Source organism: Ceratotherium simum, chromosome X (assembly GCF_057802395.1).
Source record: "Ceratotherium simum simum isolate JZ-2026a chromosome X, ASM5780239v1, whole genome shotgun sequence".
In the NCBI taxonomy this organism is placed as follows: Eukaryota; Metazoa; Chordata; class Mammalia; order Perissodactyla; family Rhinocerotidae; genus Ceratotherium; species Ceratotherium simum.
In genome coordinates this window covers 2,851,516-2,875,021 of record NC_141940.1, presented here as the reverse complement: position 1 = coordinate 2,875,021, position 23,506 = coordinate 2,851,516, and the positions used below count along the sequence as shown (strand labels likewise).

Genomic DNA, 23,506 nt, shown 5'->3' with positions numbered 1-23,506 from the left:
TGCCTGGAGAATGCCAGTTGAGCAGGGAGGTGCCGTTTCCCTGCTCTCTTGTTTAAACTGTCGGGGGAAGAGGGAGAATCTCTCTCTGCCCTTTCCCTTAAGGTTCTTCTGGCTGGCCAAATAATCAACAAGACAGGTTAGCAGGAGAAAATAATACCAAGTTTAATAACATGTATACATGGGAGAAAGCAGGGACACTGCGTTTCTCCACACAATAGCAGAAATTCTCATCTTAAATATCATTTTCAGCCAATGACAAAGGAGGATTTTGGGGGTGGGGGGAGTCAGTTATAGGAGATTACCACTAAAGCACAGTAAACAAGAGTAATGTTATTATGCAGCCCAAGGCCTCACCTTCCACATTGATAAGTTACTAGAAATGAGCTCACCCCCCACTTTTCCCAATACAGAGAGGGAGATACCTTTACAAATGGAGACTTCTCTTGTAAATGATTGTCTGACAACTCCTCGCAGGGCCATCCAAAGAATGTGGCCAGAGAGACAGAACTCCCGATAAGATGGGCTTGTTGGTGCCTTTTCTATTGTAACCTCTATGCTAAATTATCTTTTATAGCAGTCATGATAATAACCCCTTCCTAAAACAGATTTTTTGGTTTTAAATTCTTTAGGCAGTTTGGGAGGGGAAACTCAAATATTTTTCTTGAGCTCTCTGAGTCCTTATTGTCTTCAGCTCGAAATAATCTGCATACCAGAGTGGTGCTTCCTGGGGCAGCTTGCCCTGAGCACCATCAGTTCCCTCCTCTGAAACTTCCCTAGAAGTGTCACATATTAAAAGCTGAGCTGGTGACTGTGGAGAGAGAAATCGAGTTAGTACCCGAGTGATAAGAAGTCTGCAAAGAGAGAAAAGAACATAGATTAGAATGAGGATGAACAAGCAGAAAAGAACAAATCGGAGCACATTTCCCCACACTCCATTAAACCAGTCTCCCAATCCTGGAAATAAGTCAGTCCAATAAAATGTGTGAGCTTCGTTTATCTGATGAAAAATGTCAATCTTTTCTTTTAATAGATTTAAGTTAGATATTACTTGACCTGTTTGATTCACATAAAAGCAACATTTTTCTCCAATGATTGTGCATGCTCCTCCTTGTTGGGCAGTGAGTAGTCCAGAGCACGTCGATTTTGGAGCACCACAGATGCTAGGCTGTTAATCTCTGACTGGAGTATGTTCAAGGTTTGCATGGTGGTGTTGAACTCTTGCTCCATTACCATAGGGAGATTTAATATTGCCTTTTTCAACTCATAATCTCTAAAGCTGGGGAATAGGACTCTCAAGGCTGAAAAGAACTTGGAGTTGTGATACACAAATGGATTTTCCACGATTTCTCGACTGGCACCTTTATGTGGCACAATCTTATGAACAAACGAACCCAAGTTTGTAATTTGGCTAGCATTTAAGGTGGAGTGTTTGGTGACAGAAGGAGCCAGGTATCCAAGTCCGCATCGTCTTGACCAATTAGGTGGGAATCCTTTATACACTTTGTTGCCGCATAAAATGAAAAGACTAGTGTAGTTTAAAGACAAGGTTAGAATTGAGTCTGTAGTTTCCAGGATCTGGACTATTTCATGATCTGTGCCACTTGCACTGTTACTACCTAAACATCTCCATTTCCCATGAGTTTCTGTCAGTCTGCGAGAACAGAATAGATTGCGGAATAGCTGGTACAGGAGGCCTGTAGTCTGATTTTGGCAGCTATAAAGCCTGGTCTTGTCACCTGACCAGGTGAGTCCAGATTTTTGATCTACCCATATATAGTCTGTGGCATTGGGCAGCCTAACCATGCGGATAGCTGCGATACCCCAAGTTGCACACGGGTGTCTCGTAGGCCATCTAGAGCACTTGGTGATTTGGCAAATGTTTGTGCCAGGGGGAGTAGTGATAGAGTCACTTATAATTCCCTTGAGAGTTCTGAAGATGCCACCTGTGGAATCAAACCACAGAGTTTGACTGCAATATTGTCTCGGTATGTCACCCAGGAAAGGTCTAGCGCCATGTTTGCTTTTAATGCAGAGGGAAAAACTTTTACCTATTGCTTGTACTTGGGCAAGGGACAGTCCTTGACCTTTTAAGTAGTCTTTCTGGGGTCCAAGTGACTCACCAGGAGAAGAAGCAGAGTGAAGTTTCTCTTGTTGCGGATACCATACTCTGTTATTTATCCATTTTCCGTACTTAGTCTACCAGGTGTTCATATCAGCAGGAACAAAGACTAGTTAAGTTTTTTTTTGCACTATCTAGCTGTTGACATAACCAACAGTCAGATTGATTAGTTAGCGTGGCTAGGGCTTGGTAAACTGGCATAAGGGGGTGTTTGGTCTGTGCCCGACCTGTTGAAAAGGAGAGGGTTAGTAAAAGCAAGACACAGATCGGAAAAGAGCCCATAGCGGAGACTTAGAGAGGGAAGAGGGACAGATAGAGACCAGCACTCTCCAGTCAGCTTTCTAATAAATGATTTAAAAAAATATATATATATATCCACTAATAGTTTGTGTGTGTGAGTGTGTATATATATAGGGAGTTTTGAAGCAAGGGGGAGGAAATGGGTCAAAGTAGGTTTTCTCGATCCGTGATCTTGGGAAAAGCTGTCTACTTCGTGATGTCGGCTGCTTCTGGGGCCTGGGTTTTGGCCCTCGAAATCCTTAGTTTAAGGTCACCTGTGGGGATTATCTCCCAGTTGTCTTGAGAGCGATGTTCTGGGTCTATTTTGGCGTGGCTCCCATGGATCTAGGAAGATTTTTTCTTTATTTTGATGGCAGTGCAGGTCGTCAGTAAGACTTTATAAGGTCTTTCCCAGCGAGGTGACAGTGTGTGTTTTCTTCTAAAGACCTTGATGTACACCCGGTCTCCTGGTCGAAAGGGATGGCAAGGCTTGTCAGAAGGTGGTGGCCATGTCTCTTTTACCTGTTGATGATATGCTTCAAGTATACTAGTTAATTTTTGTATATAACAAGTCATAGCATCAAATTGTTCACTTAAGTTCCCCTAATATTCATTTAATCCAGGAATTGAAGGTTTAGAGACGCCAGTAGGCATCGGACGTCCAAAAACTATTTCAAAAGGAGTCAATCCATGCCTTCTATTTGGAGTATTTTGAATCTTCATAAGGGCCAAGGGCAGAGCTTCTGGCCATTTAAGTCCAGTTTCTTGACAGATTTTTCCTAGAGTTCTTTTTATATCTAGATTTTTACGTTCCATTTGCCCTGATGACTGAGGGTGATATGGGGTATGAAATTTTAATGAATACCCCAGAGTTTTTGCAAGCAAGTGGTTTATCTCTGCTGTAAAATGAGTTCCTTGGTCTGATTCAATCCATAAAGGAATGCCAAAGCGAGGAATAACTTCAGTTATTAATTTCTTTACCACTGTTGTGGCATCTGCATGTCTGGTCGGATAGCATTCAGTCCATCCACTAAACATGCAGACAATAACCAAACAGTGAGAGTAACCTAAAGCTGAAGGCAAGTCTATAAAATCCATTTGGAGTGCCGCAAAAGGCAGCGTGGGCCTGGGAGGACTTCCTGGATCACACTGATTTCTCCCAGAGACTTGGTAAGATTTGCAAGTTGTGCACTGGGAGGTGATTTGGTCAGAAATTTTATGGATGCCAGGGCAAAACCAATTGTCTTTCAGTTCCTTAACTATCCCCCGTTTGCACATATGTCCCATTTGGTGGGAGATAAGTGTAAGCCAAAAAGTCAAAAGAAAAGGAGCTACTGGAAGTCCATTTGGTCCAATGTATAATCTATCTGATAATTGTTTGGCACCCTTTTGTATCCAATTGTCTTTTTCAGATTGTGGGGCATTTGCCTGATAGTTAATAACATCAGTCAGGGATAAAGGCAGATTTAAAAATTGGGTGGAAAACGGATAAGGGGGTCCATAGTGAGCTGCATGTTTAGCAGCTCTGTCAGCCCTGTCATTCCCTAAAGATATGACATCAGTCTCCTTAGTATGGGCTGAACAATGAACAATGGCAATTTTTGAAGGAAGATGAATAGCTTGTAATAAGGCTGTAATTAAGTGTCCATTAGCAATAGGAGTTCCTGCAGAAGTTAAGAATCCACGGGATTTTCAAATTGTGCCAACAGCATGGCAGACTCCAAAAGCATATTTGTGTAAACGAAAGAAAAACAAGGTTAATGGTTAGAGCAAATTGTAAACCAGTTTTTGAGTTCAGAGGACAGCCAGTGAAGAAGAATTTTAGATGTCAGCGTCAAAGTATCTTTTGCAGTTTAAAATGTCTCTGATGGTGTCGTCAGGTCATCTCTTAAGTTTATATCAAGTTCATCAGCTTCAGTTTGTAAGGCTTCAGGAAAAAGGGCAGGTTCAGGTCTCAGTGATTTCAAATGAAAATGATGGAAAAAATCAAAAACGTTAGTTTGGACATCTGTAGCCAGATATTTTAGGAGACTAGAAGAAATCAGGATCCAGTCCCGTCAACAGATATAAAACAAAAACCTCAAAAGACAATTAACAAAACTAGGATCTAATATCCGCAAATGTATACTATAGTTTTTACTGAAACATAATTTTTTCTCTAAAATCACCCTCATTTTTATCAAAGATAGATAAATTAAAACTAACTAGTTTGTAAAATAAGTCTAGTTCTAATAGAGTTGGCCCAATTATTTACATAAGTACAGCAAGAATAGCAATTGATCACATAGGCTCTTTTAAATCTGCTTTGCTGGAACTTTTTATAAGGAATCTTACATTGAACTTTAAAGGTCTCTTGAGGCCAGGAAAGCCAAGCCAAAGATTTTGTCATCAGACGTTGCCTGCAATACCTACAGATTTGGGTGAATTCCTCTCTTCCGAGGTTTCCCCAAAATATTTTGAGGTTCCTTGTACCTGCCAGATAAGTGACATTCTTTACTTATCCTGGTAAGTGCTGCTTGGAACATAAGGTACCAGGCCAATATTTCCACGTGGCTTTATTCCATAAAGTCGAATCTTCATTGTTCAAAAGCTGTATGGTTATATCGCAAATATGATGTTCCAGTCACAACCTTGGTAATATAACCAGTGTTTCCAATTGTGTCCTGTTATAAGGAGAACAGATTCTTATTGAACTTATGCAAATAACTATATTGCCATGAAAACAACAATATTCACTTACTAAGAGTTTTTAAATTCGAGGGATCAGGTAGAGAGAAAAAGATAAATATTTTAATTTTATTTACAAAAGTATCATTTACCAAATTGCTATAAGTCATAGCTAGCTCAGGAGAAAAGAGAAAAAGTTTTCTTTAAATCTGAAAAAACAAAACATTAAAAATTCAGCAATACTTCAAATGAAAAATCATAAAAATTATAATCATCTTTATCAGTTCATTCAGTCCTGTGTAATCCATTTTTGATCTCAATCTTTTTGTTAGCAGCTTCATGAAGTTATCAGTCTCTCCATCAGATTTCTGTAATTTCTTTACCCAGTTCAGTTTTATGATCAGAAAATTTATCAGAAGCCTGTACTTTAGTGTAAATGTCCGAGTCCTTTCCATGAATTTTTTGAAGTTGAAACATTTTGCAAAAGCATTAGAGCAAAGAAACTTTAAGTCTGTAAACAACAAGACCTCAAAATGGCAATTGACAAAGAAATTTGGTTAATTTTGTGACATACAACACTTTAAAATAATAATAACCAGAATTATGACTGATAATCAGGACAGATCAGCATTTCAGTAATGTTATACAATTTTAAAACACCTATGTCAATAACATTTGCCCACATAATAGCACCTAAGCAGGCTTATCATCACTTGTCTGACAATGTTTTCTATGTAATTTAACATACTGAATAAGCCTAATAAGTTTAGTATCTTTTTCCTTATAGGAAGAGAGCAAATTTCTTTGAGAAGTTCCAGGGCCCTTTGAAAATTTTCAAAGAAAAAAAGTAAAAAAAAGACTTTATTTAAGATATGAATTTTGGGGAGCTTGTCAAAAATATAAAAAGTCAAAGCAAACAGAGCATTAACAGTCCAAAAAGCCTTAATAGAGAGACCTCAGTCTTTTGAACACAGGAAATTATTTTAACAGTTTTTTTTTTTCTGTCTTTTAGGTAGACTTACTCAAAGGTAAAGAAAAAATCTTTTGTAGCTTCTTTATCAAGTTTAAGCAAATTATCCTTTTAAGAGACAGAAGACCAAATTTTAATTTTGCACCAGCTTATTTCTGCTATTAAAACTTATTTACTTAATTAAATTTATTTCAATCTTAGGCAACTTGACCATTCATAAAACTCTTTTTCCAGAATTCCTCTTCCACAAACCTTCTATAACTTTCCTTTTACATTCAGAATTTGTCCCATGTCTTTCTTTTCCCTCCTAGTACTTGAGGACAAATTTGTCTTTCTTAACCAAACAAAATATTTCCATTCTTTGTACCTTTATACATCTTACTTCCCTTGTACACAGACATATTTTTCTTAATTTTTAGTAGCTTCAATCACATATATTAATTAGGAATTTTACCCCGTAGAAACCTTAATTTGTAAGTAAAAACTAAGTAAACAATTATAAACTTTTTTTTTACATTAGTATCTTGTGGCTTGGAAAATTTATAAACACTTCATAACTTCTGGAAACACATTACTTTATAGTACAATCTTTTAATAAAACACGTTTTTACCAATAGACCCAAAATATCTTTTAGTTTTCCTGTAATGAAAAGCCAAAAGTAGACAAATGTACATTTAGCAATCAATGTCTAATATCTTATCTTATTTGGAAATGATGATACTCAGAGAATTTTTATCATACAACTTAGCAAAACTCTCAAGTTTTAAGTCACCAAAAAGAGTTTGGAAGCTGTAACCACCATAACACATAATTATTGTTTAAAGTTCATCCAACATTCATCTTTTTTACAACTATTTAGTTACTTATTTCCAATAATTATTTAGATTGCCTACAAGACTTCATAAGACTTCAGATAAAATTAGCCATCATTTAAATTACTATTTTTGTTAACCAGTTCTGTAATAGAAATAACATTAGTTTTTTTCTTACAAAATTTCATGTAAATTTCGTCACCTCTTATACCTTTAAACATAATTATCATTAAGATTTTTATCAATAGGTCTTGGTCTTCTAATTTTGGACAAGAGAAGCATTCTCAGTCAGACATTTTAAAACATACTCAGGCAAAGTTGATGTAACCTCTTTGTATAAAATTAGCTCAAACATTCTAACCTTTATAATCTTATCAACACTTACACTTTTACATGTTCTCAATTCAATTGTAACCTGAGTCAAGGTCTTAAAACTAGTCAAATTTTTCCCTTCCTTTTTCTGGCCTTAATTCTTAGGTACCAATTAAGCAATTATGTGAGAGCTCTCAAACATTTTTTTTCCCCCAATTTAGAGGTTTTTCCAATTCAAAGGATCCGTCGTCTGGCCATTGACGAGTAGGATCTTCATTTGTATATTTATTCCAATAGTGACTCGAACCAATAAGCCTTTTTAAGGAAAGACCCAGAGGTAACTTTCCACGCTTAGAATAAATCTTTCCCATGGACGCACGAGGCGTCCCTGGTGAGGGCGCAGATGATGTAGCCCTCATGATCCACAGAATTCACTCCCAAAGATATTCAGACTCCCCTGAGAGCTTGGCACAGCCGGACAGAGACAGTTCGGAACCCCAGTCTACTCGACTGGCCACCAAGGTGCACCCCGGTAAATGCACCTTCCGTATGGTGGAGACCAAGGAGAATATTCTCACTGGTCACAAAGCCAAGTTTTCTCAGGACACAGAACAAGACAGAAGGAAAAACCTCATCCGGTTTTTTTTTTTTCTTATGTGCACAATGACAGCTTTAGCCACGCCTTAGGTCTCTTGGAGCCAGAATAATACCTAGCGGGGGAGGTGCCGCGGGGTCGGGGACTGTGTGCTTTACAGAGTACCTCGTTGTTGCACGGACATTTTCTTGCAGTTGGCGGGGGACCTGTGTCATCTACCCCGTTCCGTGATCCAACTTATCCTGTCACGGGAGTCTTCTGAAAGTGGCGAGCGCCCTAATGGCTCTTAACTGCTCGACCCGCGCCCACTTAAATTTGCGGCATTTTTGGCTTCCAAGATGCCCTTGGCAATGGCCTTCACTTCATGTGCATAATAACCCACAGCAAAGTTTGTAGACGCCGGTCTGGTGAGACCCGCAAACTCACCAGTCTGTGGGGCCGGCCCGGACAGCAGGCTTATAGGGCCTATGCCTGCGTCCTACCCTATGGTATTTCCTTCTTATGACAAAAGACACAGACAAAAGAGAAAAACAGAGACTACCTTTGGGAGGAAAAGGGATCAAGATCAAAAACCAAGAGTACTCTACCAAATTTAAACCAAGAGTCACTAAAAGCCCAAGAAACTAGTTTCCCAAATATTTTCTCCTGCCAATCTAAATTTAGAAAGAGAAAAATATTCTCACCACTTCCTTCCGCTGGACTCCGCAGATAGAGATTCCGGGAGACTGACGTGGTAAGAAGTCTTACCTTTTGCCGGCTTTCATCAGGTGTTCCCGTATCTCATCATCTGCAGCAGTCCAGGGAGAAGGCAGGTCTTCCAGCCAGAGAAGGCAACTTACCAGCCAGTGCTTCTCCTGGCTGGCTCGCCAAAACTGTCGGGGGAAGAGGGAGAATCTCTCTCTGCCCTTTCCCTTAAGGTTCTTCTGGCTGGCCAAATAATCAACAAGACAGGTTAGCAGGAGAAAATAATACCAAGTTTAATAACATGTATACATGGGAGAAAGCAGGGACACTGCGTTTCTCCACACAATAGCAGAAATTCTCGTCTTAAATATCATTTTCAGCCAATGACAAAGGAGGATTTTGGGGGTGGGGGGAGTCAGTTATAGGAGATTACCACTAAAGCACAGTAAACAAGAGTAATATTATTATGCAGCCCAAGGCCTCACCTTCCACATTGATAAGTTACTAAAAATGAGCTCACCCCCCACTTTTCCCAATACAGAGAGGGAGATACCTTTACAAATGGAGACTTCTCTTGTAAATGATTGTCTGACAACTCCTCGCAGGGCCATCCAAAGAATGTGGCCAGAGAGACAGAACTCCCGATAAGATGGGCTTGTTGGTGCCTTTTCTATTGTAACCTCTATGCTAAATTATCTTTTATAGCAGTCATGATAATAACCCCTTCCTAAAACAGATTTTTTGGTTTTAAATTCTTTAGGCAGTTTGGGAGGGGAAACTCAAATATTTTTCTTGAGCTCTCTGAGTCCTTATTGTCTTCAGCTCGAAATAATCCGCATACCAGAGTGGTGCTTCCTGGGGCAGCTTGCCCTGAGCACCATCAATACTATTGGCCTCCCTCCTCCTCTTCTCTTGGGGAAGAATGGCTTATTTGGTTGCCAAGTTGGGAAAAGGAACTGCATGGACCCCACTTGGCCCCTAATTCCCCCTGTCTTTGGAAGCAGATGACTTCAGATGTACAGCCTAGAAGGTTCCCCTGAATTCTCTGCTTCTCTCCACAAGCTCCCAGGCCCAGTTGTCCAGCCAGGCCCGTGGCTGGGTGAGTAAGTGCCTGTGCTTTGGAGATGCAAGGGAAGCCTTCCTTTTGGGCTCTTCACGTAAAGCCGTCTGCTTTATCAGCTGACATTTATCTCCATTTTCTGCTCTTCTTTTGTCTCAGAAAGAAAAAAAGGGAGGTATTAATTATTGGCCCCTAAAACTCTAATGGAGTATATAAAATGAAAAAAGGAAAAATAAGAAACAAAGGCAGATGGGTCGGAATTCTGGAAAATAATACTGAAGGGTCTTGTAGAGGAAGAGGAGCTCAGGGGGTGGCTACCTTGAGGGGGCAGGTTGGTGGAGCAGAAAGGCTATGGTTGGATTATGGTGGATTGAGGACGGAGTGGGGGGTGAGGAAGTACAATTGGTGGAGGTGCACAACTCTAGTTTCTAAAAAGTTGCCCATGAAGTGATGGATGTGAGAGGGTTGAGTGGATAAACAGCTACGAGATGATGGGGAGGGCCTTCTAGAGTGCGTGCTTATATGCCAGGTAAGGAGAGTTTGCTGTTCAAAAAGAGAGTGAGCAAGGCCAGCCCGGTGGCATAGTGGTTAAGTTCACGCTCCACTTTGTCGGCCCGGGGTTCGCAGGTTCGGATCCCAGGCACAGACCTAGACACCGCTCATCAAGCCACACTGTGGCGGTGTCCCACATACAAAATAGAGAAAGATGGGCACAGATGTTAGCTCAGGGCCACTCTTCCTCACAAAAAAAAAAAAGAGAGAGAGAGAGAGTGAGCAAACGTGAAGGTGAAGGGTCACTGAGGTCATGGTGGGAGCTGCGGGGTGGGAGGTTCCAGAGCCTTGTGCAGGAAGGAGAAGGCTCTGTCTCTGAGACAGGAGGGAAGGCTGAGTGTGCTGTGTTTCTGAGGTGGGCAGCAACACCCTGGAAACTCCTTTTCTCTCTTCCTCCTAAGTAGTCCACCTCCTGGAGCGTGCTGGGGTGTGGCTGTGGACAAATCCCCTTCCCAGACCTGGCTGGGTTCTCTATTTCCAGTCTTTGGGTCCAGTCACTGGCATGGCATCTCAGTAGACTAGGTTCATCAGGAATCTGTGAGTGTGAATTTTGGAGTCTGTGAGCCAAGGGATTAAGGACCACTTACTGCCAATAGTCCCAAGTAGCAAGCAGTCCCTCAGCCACTGGGCATGTGCCAGGAGGAAGGCCAGTTGGTGCACTCTGCTAGTGGGGGAGACTTGACTAGCCCAGGATTCTAGGAAGTGCAGAGGGAGGCAGAGAAAGAACTGTAAGGATGTAGGCAACAATAACAGCAGAATTGTGAGGGAGAGTCAATGGAGGATAGGAAAAATCCTTGTTAGTATTTTAGAATGTCTGAATTGACCAAGTTAGAATCTTCAAGAACCCAGACAGAATAGGGAATTCTCACATGTGGGCTGGTTATCATTTCACATGGGGACAGTTGGTGTGACCCAGCAGGAGAGGATCAGGTAAAACATTAGGCCATGGTAAATTGAGTTTTTCCATCGGTTTAGCAAGGTTTAAGTTTTGTAGTCCATTAGCTCTGTCATTTCAGATGACTGAGGACAAGGACAATATAATTTGGGGTAAGAGGAAGAACTTGCTGGATTTCTTGGATGACTTAACTGGTGAAATGGATTCCTCAGTCATTTGCAAGAGCCAGAATTCCCCATGTGGGGATACTTGTTCTAACAAAAGTTTAGCAACATAGCGGTTAAGTGCGCACACTCCGCTACTGGTGGCCTGGGTTCGGATCCTGGGTGCGCACCGATGCACTGCTTCTCCAGCCATGCTGAGGCCGCATCCCACATACAGCAACTAGAAGGATGTGCAACGATGACATACAACTATCTACTGTGGCTTTGCGGAAAAAAAAAAAGGAGGAGGATTGGCAATAGATGTTAGCTCAGAGCCGGTCTTCCTCAGCAAAAAGAGGAGGATTAGCATGGATGTTAGCTCAGGGCTGATCTTCCTCACAATAAATAAATAAATAAATAAATAAATAAATAAATAAATAAAAGTTTAGCAACAGTAGTGGCAATGGCCCTTTTAAAAGGGAAACCTTCAAGCCAATGAGAGAACACACATATGGTAGTAAGAACATATTTAAAACTATGAGATTTAGGAGTGGAATGAAACCAAATTGCCAATGAAGAAAAGGCCCTGAACATCCATATATTAAGAAAATTCCATGGGTAACTGATATGAATTTCAAATAGAAAACCACTAGCCTAGAATACACTGGATTTAAATTTTAAAAAGTAAAATTGCAACTAAGTTAACATTTAAAAATAATTGAAATTATGACTGACAACACTGTGCTGTTGTTGTTTAATATCAGGCAAACCAGCACCAGGACTCTGAGAAATAGAAGCATATCATGGGCAGTGAGGGTGATACTGAGCAAGGGCTCCATCTGCTCGCGGCAAGATAAAAGGCCAAGCAGGCAGTGGTGGAGAAAGAATTTGAATAAGCGATAAGCTAGCGTATCGGAAGACGGTGGACTACCATCCTAAAAAACCCATCTTAAAGGGGAACTGATTGGGGAGAGGGCTCAAATGTCAGGCGATGACCGCAGAATGTTGGGCACTTTCTGTGCAGCAGATCTGTGGAATGCAACATTCCTGAGGAATCTAAAAAACCTCAGTTACTTCTTTATCTGGGACAGAAGGAACAGTTTGGGCAGAGGACATAAATTTGCTGCTAACAAGTTATTCTTTCTACCGGTCACAGATTAGTTTGCCTACATGCAGTTCTAAGTGTTTTTCCAAAGCACATTGTGAGAATAAGACTGGGAGGGGAGCATGTGGCCTTGGGGGTGAAGTTCTAAGAGTCCTCTGCGCACAGGTGACTGTCTTTCAGATTTCTTATGACAGGCGAAGCTTACAGTCGGTCATTTTAGCTTCTCAATGCTCCTGTGTGATGCTTAGTCAGGTGGAGGGCTGTCCCAAGCTACTATCTTATCAGCGGTCCTCCTGCTGTTCTGCAAGGCAAGCTCAGAAACTTTGGTTACTTTGTTTCCCACGTTAACCTTGTGAGTACAGGCACAGTTTCATCCTAATTCAGGGAAACTTGAACTCCTTCTTCCTCTGTTTCAAGGGCACTGACAAATCTCTAGGAATTTTATATAATTTCTGAAATATTTATATAATTAACATTTTACCCATTAAATTTTAATTTAGGAAAGGCTCGGCATTATTGTTTTTTAGATTTGACAATGCTTCCCCTGCAATTTATACAATATTAAATAAACCTAATTATTTTTAGCACCTCTCTTATTACAAGATGAAAGAACAGATAAGTTCTTTGGGCCCTCTGGTAAATGCCAGTGTCAGTTTTAGGTGTAAAAGATATATCATATTTTATTTGGGGAAGGCAAAATGTCAAATGTTATCAGGAGGTTTGAACATTTGATTAAATAAGATTATGGGATACTGGGAAATAATACTTAGTTATCTATTGAATCAAAATGACAAAAAAATTAGACACAGAAGGTAACATGATTATAGAGCCTGTTAGCTTCTTTAAAATTAAAAAGCCTTTTAAAAAATAATTGAGGACATGATAAAGTCAACATAAGGGATAGGACATTAGGCTGATAAGACATAAAAGCTTTGCCTTTTAGACAGATTACTCAGGAGGAAAGAAAGACCATTTGTAACCTTTTATTAAGAGCAGACCAATGATCGAAGAAAATTTTATTTTAACAGAGAGAAAGGCAAATTTTAGTTCTGCGTCAGTATAATATTTGATACTAGAGCTCTTTTTTGAAAATCTTATAAATGGTCCCATTAAATTTTAGTCAGTTTTCACCACGACAAATAAAATTTCTTTTCTGTGAACGTTTTAGAATTTTTAAAATATCCATTTACATTTCATCTTACATATTTTTTGGAACCACTAGTTATTTAAATTTAGGACAAAATTATTCTCTTTTTCCTTAACACAAACATTTTTGCATACTTTGCATACAAAGTTGTTCCCCTTTGCCATTACCACTTTTAGTAGTCTCATTTATACATATTGATTACAATTTTTAACTATTAGTAACTTCTGTTTTACAGAGAAGACTAGGACATAGATCATTTTGAACTATCATATGCCAGAATTTTGTAGCAGACTAGTAAAGCTTATGAATATATATATCATAAAATTTTATAGTTATCTACTTTTTTATAGTACAATTTTTCAATGCGGACAAATGAACACATTTATTAACAGATCCAAATTCAGCTTCTCTGTACTATAAAAAATAAGAAGGAAAAAGTATATAAATTTAAAATTAGGCTTAATAACTAATGTTTTAGTATTTTATCTTAGAAATGATCTAGGTATTTAATGAATATCTATTAGTTAATTTAGCATAAGTCTAAGGTTTTAAATTACCAAAAGGATCTTGGAAACTGTCTTTAAGCTGACATATTATAAAACATAATTACTGTTGAAATAGTTTGTCAGAATAATGACTCAGTTTGGTTAAAAACAAATTTATACTTTTATAAGCTTAAATATCTAGTAGATATAATACTAGCTTATTCAACTAGTAAACCTGTTTAGGTTTAGGAAGAATAAACCCAAGACGAATAAAAATATATGCTTCTATTCTATGTAATGTTGAAAACTCTCAAGACATCACTGTTTTTATTAAACAATATAAAATTAGTCTTGTTTGCCAAAGATTTATCTAAATTCTTTGAACTAGAATTTTTAAAATATTCAGGTTAGTTTTTATAAGAATAATTTTTCTTTTTTACATTCAAAGTATTAGAAATTGTTTCTTTAATTTATGAGAGTTTTAGGAATATTTAATGTATATAAGTGCTTATTTATCTCTAAGTCAATTGGAATGGAGGATAAGGGATTTTGAAAGTTAATTTGATAATACTATCCAAAGGTAAGAAAATATTACACATATATTACATACATATATACATAAACATACAGACAGGAATAGAGATCTTATGGCTTTAATTCTAAATTTTCAGCCATGAGTCAGGTAAAACAGAAATACAAAACTCACTGGTTTATATAAACAGTTGGCTCTCCTCCTTGCCCCACTTTATATTTTTATCAGAATTGTGTTTCTGGCGAATGGGACAAGTTGAGGTTACCTGCTCAACATGAAGGCTAAAGCTTCCTACTAATATTTGTAGAGGAGGCTTTTAAGAATTTTTTTTTGCCCTGATATGTGATCTTTTGGAGACTGTAGACTAAATTTTGAGTGAGGGACCAAGGAGCAACCAAACAGCCATCGTGGTGTCTCCAAAGCCCATCTACCTGGATAAAATATCCAGAGCGTTTCCAGTTACTTTGTTTTAGCCTCAGATGGTTGTTTTTGGGATCCCTCAAATCCTGGAGAGCCCCCAATTGGAGCAGGGACCTAAAGGACCACTTACTGGTCCTAGACACATGGAGGAAAGAAGGTCTGTGCTGCTGGGGTCCTGCAGAACAGATAGTTTGGGATATTGGGAAGCAATAGTAGCTTTCGTGGAGAGTTGACAGGAAGAAGGGAACGAAGAAGTGACGAGTTAGTGTAGACAGCTCTTTCAAGAAGTTTGGCTGTTGGAGGGGGAAGAGAAGCAGGGGGGTGGGGTTGGAGATGGTGGTGGCTGACGTTAAGGCCCTTTTGTTTTAAACCGGATGTTTAAGTGTGAGCCCTTGCATCTGCTTCCACCCTACCTCCGTCCCAGATTTAGTGATGCTTAGTTTAGAGGCGATTACGTGATCAAATTGAGCCGCAGGGAAGGGGTTAAAGTTCCATACTGACTGCTATTTATGAGCTGCAAGCGGACCCTCACTCCAGCCTTTTCATGTGTAAAAAAGGGATGAAAATGCTATTGCCTCGTAATAATAGCTTTGACTACTTATCAATAAAGAAGACAACAAGGGCCTCGCTGCGAAAACAAAGCGGCCACAGCAATACGTGTACGCCCACGCGTGTGTGCAGCAGGATCCAACGCGACTCGGCGAGCGTGTGGCTCGTGTTTGTGCGCCTGCGCGCGCCGCCATTTCCTGCAGCCGCGAGGTGAGGCCGCGGTGCCTGCCGGGAAATGCGACCGTCAATAAGGAAAATGGCTGCCGTGGGCGAGATCACCTTTGGCAGGGATTATTCTGCAGCCTTGCCCACGCCGGCCGCCAGATGGTGCGCGAGGATCACAAATGGGCTGGGCCGCACATCTCTGGCCTGGCCAGGATTTGGGTTTTCATGACCCTCCTCCATTGTGGGATCACCAGCCTGTTTGAGAATCTAGCGAGCGTGACGGTCCTGTTACCTCTCTGTCGCCCCCACCCCGCCCGCCAGGGCAACCTCGGGGATAAGCCCCTTCCCAGAGAGCTGAGTCCCTGCTGGGCCTGGCTGTGTGTACAGGTCTTCTGAGCACCGTGGCCTGGGGAGAAGACAGGATGGTTTGGGGCTTTTTAGGCAGGACAGATAGACTGGGATGGGGAAGGCGACTGCCTTTGCTGGTGGGAAGGGAGCAGCGGTTCTGGAGCCCTCCCTAGGACAAAACAGACTCTCCCCAAGGTGGGGGCCATACCGCGCTCCTCTCTGCCCCACCCTCCAGAAAAGGAGCGTGCTATAGCCACAGAAGGTGACATCAGTGTGCACTGGATGAGCAAGGACTGGTCCCACAGCACTCACTCCATAAGGGTGCTCATTCTTCCTCAGTGCCTTGGCTGGGTCTGAGGAGAAGATTGTGGCTGCCAAGGTGGGAGAGGCCTGGCAGGAGAGGCCCAAAACCCTGAGAAGTGACGAGGGAGACCCAGCTGCAGCCATCCAACAGCCTGCAGACCCCAGCACCTCCGAGTGGCAGAGCAGCCCCAGAAGACCTGAGCAGTTTATGGAACTGGACAGCCAGGCCAGCAGGTAAGGACTGTGCTGTGCTGGGCCGGGCTCCTGCCTGCCCAAGCCAGAGTTTTGTCAGGGGCCATGACCCGGAACAGACCCTAACACAGTGGGCATGCCTGCTGCCCTCTACAGATGTGACTGGCTAGGAGCCAGTGGGAAGCTGACCAGCATGGAGTATCCCAGGGTTGGGTTGCCACAGGCTTCAATTTGGAGCCACAGCACTAAATCTGTTAGACCAAGCCTGACACAGATTAGGTGCACAGAGAACCATCTTGTCTGGCAGCCATTTGGAACTTGAAGACCTGGGTGAGGAAAGGGATATGATGTGCTTTTGCCATTCTTGGAGATCGAAAGTCTCTGAGGCACATGTGCTCTGGTGTGGATGGGACTCCCTGCCAGAAATTAAGGATGTTGGATGAATTTTTCCACTGCCACCACCACCACGATGGTTTTGCATGGCAGCATTTGGGTGCTCCCTTTGCTCCCCAGATGTCTTTACCCAAAGTGACCATGAGTTTGGGAATAACCAAGACCCACGGGCCACGGCCTAGAGATAATAGGTAAGTGCCTCCTGTGCGCCAGTTGTAGGTAGCAGTCATAAACACATTGAACAAGATGGCCAGGGTCCTGTCCACCCATCCGCCTGCCCTCAGGGAGCACCCAGTGTACCAGTGAATGAACACAACAGCGGTAACACTGTAGTGATAACCATTAGCATTTGCTATGTGCTAAGAATGTGCAGGCACTGCTCTTGTGCTTTATGTGTACTCACTTAATTCTCACACCAACCCTAGGGGGGAGGTACTATTATTGTCTCTGTTATACAGATGAGAAACTGAGGCAGACAGAGGTTAAGTAACTTGCCAACAGTCATCCAGCCAGACAGTGATCTAACAGGGATTAGAACCCAAACAGTCAGAGCCCAGAGCCTGTACTGCTAATCACCGTCCTTTATCAGCTGCTTCTCCATTTGTGATAAGCCCAGAAAAGAAGGAAACTGGGTGCTCTGATGAAGGGAGGCCAGGGTAGGGGGTGTTGTAGCTAGGATGGTCAGGGAAAGCTTTTCTGCTGAGGAGGGGACCGCTAAGTTGAGACCTGATGCATAAGGAGGAGCTAGCCTGGTAAAGAAGCTGGGAAGATGCAATGTGGGCAGAGGGAGCAGCATGTATGGAAGCCATGATGGGAGAGGGAGTCCAGGAGAAGGAACTGAAAGAAGGGCCCTGTGGCTTGAGGGTGGGAAGTGAAGTGAGGAAGGGATAGGAGACCAAGTGGGTGGGGCCAGGGCTAGACCTTGTAGGCTAGGGGAGGAGGCTACACAAGGGTGGTGAAATGTTACCCGATGAGGGATAGGGAGCTCTTTTGTTGGAGGTCTCCCATTGCTCACGTTGCAGTCCTGGAGGTATCCCCATGGGATTTTTTTACCTTCCTCTCTCAGCCCTGCTGTCCCCTCAACTATTGTGTTGGGTGTGGATCAGAGGATGCCAGGCACTTGCAAGTTGTTCAATCAGAAGAACATGCTATTTCCTTCCTCTTGTAGTCAATCCTCACTCTCTGGCTCTGTATTTTATCCCCCATCTGTCTTTCCAGGTTACTGTGGGGCCTCCCCTCCTAGCCAGTCCACTTTCTCCAGTCTCCATGGTGTGTTCCTGTGTCATAGAGTGACATAGGAATAGGCACAGGGTGACTGGGTGCATTGAGGTGAGGTACCTCACCCAGCCTGGGCAGGTACTCTGAAAGGGCTTCCTGGAGGAGAAGGTGGTGTTATATGCAAAGGTACAAGAGAGGTTGGTCAGTATGGCTAGAGCTTCAGGTACATGTGACATAGTTTGAGAAGATGAGGCTGGGGAGCTAGGCAGGTGCTAGATCATGATTGTTCTCCTCCTCCCCACTCTTAAAGTAGTTCAGGTTCTGGCCAGGGGATTCTCTGGCAAGGAGATTATACCCCAGACCCTAGGACAGGTGGAGGCAGCCACATCCAGAGTATTATCTGAGCAGTAGCACTTTGGAGTGTGCACCCATAGAACTGGCCTGAGGCCACTGGAGCGTGGGAAGACATGAGGTGGACGGCACAAATGGGGAGGGATCAGTGGTGATGCCCAACAGAATGCCATGAATTGCAGCTTTGGGTATGGGACTGGTGACCTGGCAGCAGGCAGAGTGAGAGCAAGTAAGGGCCTGGCCAGAGAAAGGCCTTGAGAACTGAGTAGGAGGTTGGATTCCAGGCCAAGGGCTGTGTGTTGCAACTGAGGGTTGGAGATTCAGGAAAACCATTATACCTGTCAGTTTCCTGCTTCTGCTCATGGCTTGTGCCTTCCAGAATGAGGTGCACCAAGTCTGTTCCTTCGTGATGCCTAAATTCATTTGTCCCTCTCTCCTTTGGCCTTGTATTCTCCAGAGAGTTCTCTGGAGGATGGAGGAGGTGCTGATCCTAGGAAGGGGCTGTCCCATCCAAAGAAGAGGTGAGCTGGGCTGGGTCTGTTAAGTCCCCCATAGCTCCGTGGCTCTCCTTGAACCAAGTGAGTCACAGGCCAAGGCCCTTGGCTGCAGTGGGAAGTTCTGGGCAGATACTGGAAGATTGGGGTCTTGCCACTGACTCACAGTGTGACCTGGGTCACCCAGCCTGGATTTTCTCCTCTGTAAAGTGAGTAGTTCCACCCATGGATCTCAGGAGCCTCAAAGAGCGAAAGCTATGATTTGCAAGGGTTGTTTGAAAGTCATTGACATTCTTTTCAACTCCTTGAAGTGGCAGTCTCGGGATTAAGCCCCCCAAACTCTGTCTAACCTTGGAAGGTATCAGCTCTCAGTGGTGACCCACTCGCCCCTCCCTCCACTTTTTTCAGGGTGAGAAACCCCTCAAGCTGTGTGGTCACTGTCACCGTCACTGCTGCTGCTGAGCAGCCTCACGTTTATATCCCAGCCTCCCCGAGTGAACCAGACTCCAGCTCAACCAGGTAAGAAGGGACTACCTGGGAGATGTTTGCTGGGCTCTTTCCTCCCTACAACTAAAGGTTTTTGTCCCATGTCACTTCCCTGACGTTAGTTCTAGTGCCTCCCCTAACTCCCAGCAGCCCATTGGTCAAGGGACGGCCTAGCACAGTCCGAGTCCCCCCAGTATCAACTCCTGTTTGTGGGCCTGGACAGAGTCCCATCATATACCCTCCCTATCCCAATGAGAAGCTGAGGAGGCACTTTCTAGGGCTCTGCCGTTCCTAGAACCTGGGTAATATCTCTTGGTGAACATGCCTGGGAAGGCCAAAGAAAGCCCTTTGAGGCCAGAGCCTGTGTCTGTCTCTCTCTCATTACCTGTTGTGAGGAGAGGTGCATACCTACTGTCTCATCTGCACTCCTGGAGCCACCCGCAATCTTAGAGTGCAGGAAGGGAGCCGTTGCAGGGAGGCTGAGTGAGGGGTGTGTATGTGTGGCGGGGAGATCAGAGGGGCCTCTGCTGACATCAAGCCAGCAGGCTGCAGTGCACAGCATGGAAATGGGGTCAAATTTGGGGTTGTAGTGAGCCCAACATGAGGCAGACCTTGTTTCCAGTGTTGCCAGGGGCCTGTCCGGGGTGAGTTGACTTCTAGGGCTCTAGAATTCCAGAAGTGAGAAGAGAGAGGTTAGATTGCTGATGGAGATTCTCACAGAGCGGCAAGGACTGACACTGTAGGATTGAGGCTTAGAGGCTCTCCTGGCCCTGCGTGGAAGGGAAAGAAAACACGGTCCAAGATGAGGATGCAAAGTCCACTGCACTGAAGTCTGGGGCAGGGGCAGGGCGTGCCCCCCACAGTATTGAGATCCACATGAAGGAGGACAGCATATTGCCATTGGCTGCAGGGAGCTTCTTTATAGGGCTCTCAGATCCGCATGCAGCAAGCTGAACCCACAGGCTTTGATTTCAGCCCGAGTCCACAGTGGGCTTAGCTGTCCAGCAGCTCCCCTTTGCCGCTTTCTTTGCCTGGAAGTGGCTGGAGCTAACCAGCACCTGTGCCCCCAGGCCTTCCCAGGAGATCCTTCACTTCCTTCAAACCAGATGGAGGTCCTTCTAGCCCTGGATCCCTCCTTGGGGTCACGCCCAGTCCCCTGGAATCTTCCAGTATACCTCTTTCTGTTCTACTCTGCTCCTACAGCAAAGGGATTCTCTTCATGAAGGAGTACGTGAATGCTAGCGAGGTATCCTCCGGGAAGCCAGTGTCCCCACACAGGTAAGAGCAAGTCCCCAATTCTGCCAGGCCCTGTGTCGTCATTCCTGCACTCCAAGTACCTCATCCAGGGTTTGGCCCAGAGTAGCTTCTGTGTAATCATCTATCAAATGGATGAACGATGTGATTGCCCACGGACATGATTTACGCATTTCCAGCTGTTCTACCTAACTCAGGGCCTTTGCGTTCCCCCTTTATTGTTACTTCATCTTGCACCCTATTTCATCCCTTTCTGCCTTTGTTTCTTAGTAGACTGCAAGTTTTCTTTTGAGAAATCCTGAGAGCATCACTCTTTACAGAGCTGGTGGGGCCCTTAGTTAATTCCATCCTGTTCCAGAACACAGGGCTTCTCTCTTCAGCTCTCACGCTCTTTCCAGCATGCCACATTGCCTCATTTGAACACATTAACTGCAGGTCCTGAGATAAGCATAACTTTTCATTCATCGGCTCTTCATCTACTTGCTTCCTGATGCCATACAGATGGGTACCTCCATGGCAGCTCAGTTAAAAACTAACCCATACTGACACAGTGACCCCCTGGGAATGTTTTTTATGACATATCATTCCCACTGCTAGGGTGAGGATGCTGTGGAATGATGCGCATGGGTGTAGGGGTCAAGTTCAAGCCCCAGCTCAGACCCCATTGATTGGGTCGTTTTGGACAGGATGCTCAACCTTTCTGAGCCTCAGTTTCTTCATCTGTAATTCCTTAGGGTGGTTTTTCTCAACAGCTTTATTGAGATATAATTCACATGTCATAAAATTCACTCTTTAAAGCATATAATCCAGTGGTTTTTAGTAAATTCACAGTGTTGTGTAGCCATCACCACAATCCAAATACAGAACATTTTCATCACCCCAAAAGGAAACCTCATACCCATTAACAGCCCTCCACTCCGCTAGCCACAGCCCTTGGCCACTGACCTATTTTCTGTCTCTATAGCTTTGTTCACGGAGGTTTTGAGATTAAAAGTAAAGTATGAAAAACTTCCATCACCCCGAGGGAGCTGTCTTTGCCATCTAGCTTTTGCCTCTCTGAGTGTCACTTGACTGAACTCTGTCCATCTCCTGGTTTTTCTTCTCCCAGTCTCACCACTCTGTTAAATTTAATTTATACATTTTGACAGATTTATTTTAAAATTGAATTAAATATTTAGTCAAACTATTACATCTTATGAAAAAACAGTAGACTTTCTTTATTGTATAGGGAAAATTGTGTAGTCCAGTGTGTTTTCCCCTTTTGCTTTACCTTCCAGGAGGCTTAGAGATAAGCTTAATACTCAGAAGAGATCAGAACCTGGGCTGAAATTCTAGTTCACCCCTTACTCTGAGCATGACCTCAGGCAGATCACTTCACCTCTGAGCAGCAGTTTTCTTAACTACCTCCTGGGGTCACCACATGGCTCTAGTGAGAATGGCAGCTTCACTAAAGTGTATCCCAGGGCTTGTAGCTAGTCACCCTTCCCTGCCAATAGTTAAAAAAAATATATATATATTAATTTTTATTATAAAAAGTCATATTATGAAAAATTAAGATGCAAAAAGGAGACAACCTCAACCCTAATCCTACCCTGTAACCCAAGCCCAGGTATTATGTTGGAATGTTTCCTTCGTTTTTTTGTTCCCATCACTAGTGCCTGATTTCTACTGTGAGTGGTCTCCTGGTGACTGTCACATTATAACCCAGACACATATGTGGGGAGAAAAGCCCTGCTCCTTTCCCATTGGTCAGTGAAACTGGGGGTCTTCCTGGTATACACAGCCTTAAGAATCCTACCCCTCGCTTGTCATCTTCCTCACCATGGCAGATCTTCTTTTCCCCCCATGCAAGGGCTCTGCTCCAAAAGAATTATGCCTCCTTGGCACCAAGTTCAAAGCTTCCTCTGCCATTTAGCATAACAGATGATGGTTGGCCATGCAGGTTCGTGTCAGAGCTTGTGGGCACAGTGTTAATCAGAAAAGCATTCCCCACTCATGACTATGGTAGTGATCTGGCTCCCATTTTCTGCCCTCTTCTCCCCGCTCACACTCCCTGCAGCATCAGCAGAATTGAGGACTCATTCAACATGGAGAAGAAACCCCCATATGACAGCATCCCATACTCTGAGAGGTAAGTTTGCTGCCTTACCAGGGAGTGGTCTGGCAGCTGATCCACTTGCAGATCTGTCACACCACTGCGTAGGGTGGTGCTTCCCTTATTGGGATGTCACACTTGTGGCAACTAAAGCCTTTAAACCCAGCTAAGATCAGAAGGCAAACACAAAGGCCTCTGAGAAGGTAGATGGTGGTGTCTGAAAGCCCAGGAGGCTCGTGTCCGCAGGAGAGACCCTTGGGATTAGAACCTAATTGATCACTTAATGAACCTGAAAATCTGACCAGAAGGAGAAAAAACTACAAAAGAGAGTGGTGGGTGGAAAATGAAGAAAAGTGGGTTGCTATCATCGAGAATTCAGAAAAGAGCCAGGAAGAGCCATTCATTTGGAATGAATGCAGGTGCAGAGAATGCGTCATTCAGCAGTTTCAAAACCTGTCACTAAATGACAGCAGTCACAGGATGGTCTTAATGATAAAGAAGCCCTGTTTTTAAATTCTTGGAATAGGGGAGAAAAGAGTCTTAGAGTTGTAGTTCATTCAAGTCACAGTGAAGGAAACAGCTCTGGAAGGAATAAATAACGTGCCTTAAGTCACACAGTGAGTTAATGGCAGAGCCAGGACTAAAATCCAGGTCAGGGGTGTTTCTACTGCCTGTGGACTGGAGCTGGTGGTGGTCAAACATGCAGGAGGAACAGGGCTGTGACAAGGGCAGGAGTCTTTAGCAACAGTGTCAAGAGACTGATCTCTGGGCCATCAGCAGGATGGAGGGACGAAACTCGAGACATCCATGGCAATTCTGGGCCCTGGAAATGAGCCAGAGTGGCTCTAGGTTAGTAGCACTGCTCCTGGCTCCTGTCAGA

At 43.3% G+C, this 23,506-nt stretch overlaps 1 protein-coding gene across 9 annotated transcripts in view; it reads left to right on the top strand.

Annotated features, from left to right (window-relative positions):
* The window catches only part of ZNF185 (zinc finger protein 185 with LIM domain), a 75,816-nt gene that overhangs the window by 44,449 nt on the left and 7,861 nt on the right, over positions 1 to 23,506 (top strand). For 8 of the 9 annotated variants that reach the window (XM_087426642.1, XM_087426637.1, XM_087426640.1 and 5 more), the window contains 4 exons: positions 16,180 to 16,377; positions 19,200 to 19,310; positions 20,481 to 20,555; positions 22,591 to 22,662. In XM_087426642.1, the coding sequence (XP_087282768.1) occupies positions 16,180 to 16,377; positions 19,200 to 19,310; positions 20,481 to 20,555; positions 22,591 to 22,662 (456 nt within the window). The remainder of the gene's footprint in view (positions 1 to 16,179; positions 16,378 to 19,199; positions 19,311 to 20,480; positions 20,556 to 22,590; positions 22,663 to 23,506) is intronic. The other variant, XM_087426641.1, reaches the window with a different exon arrangement.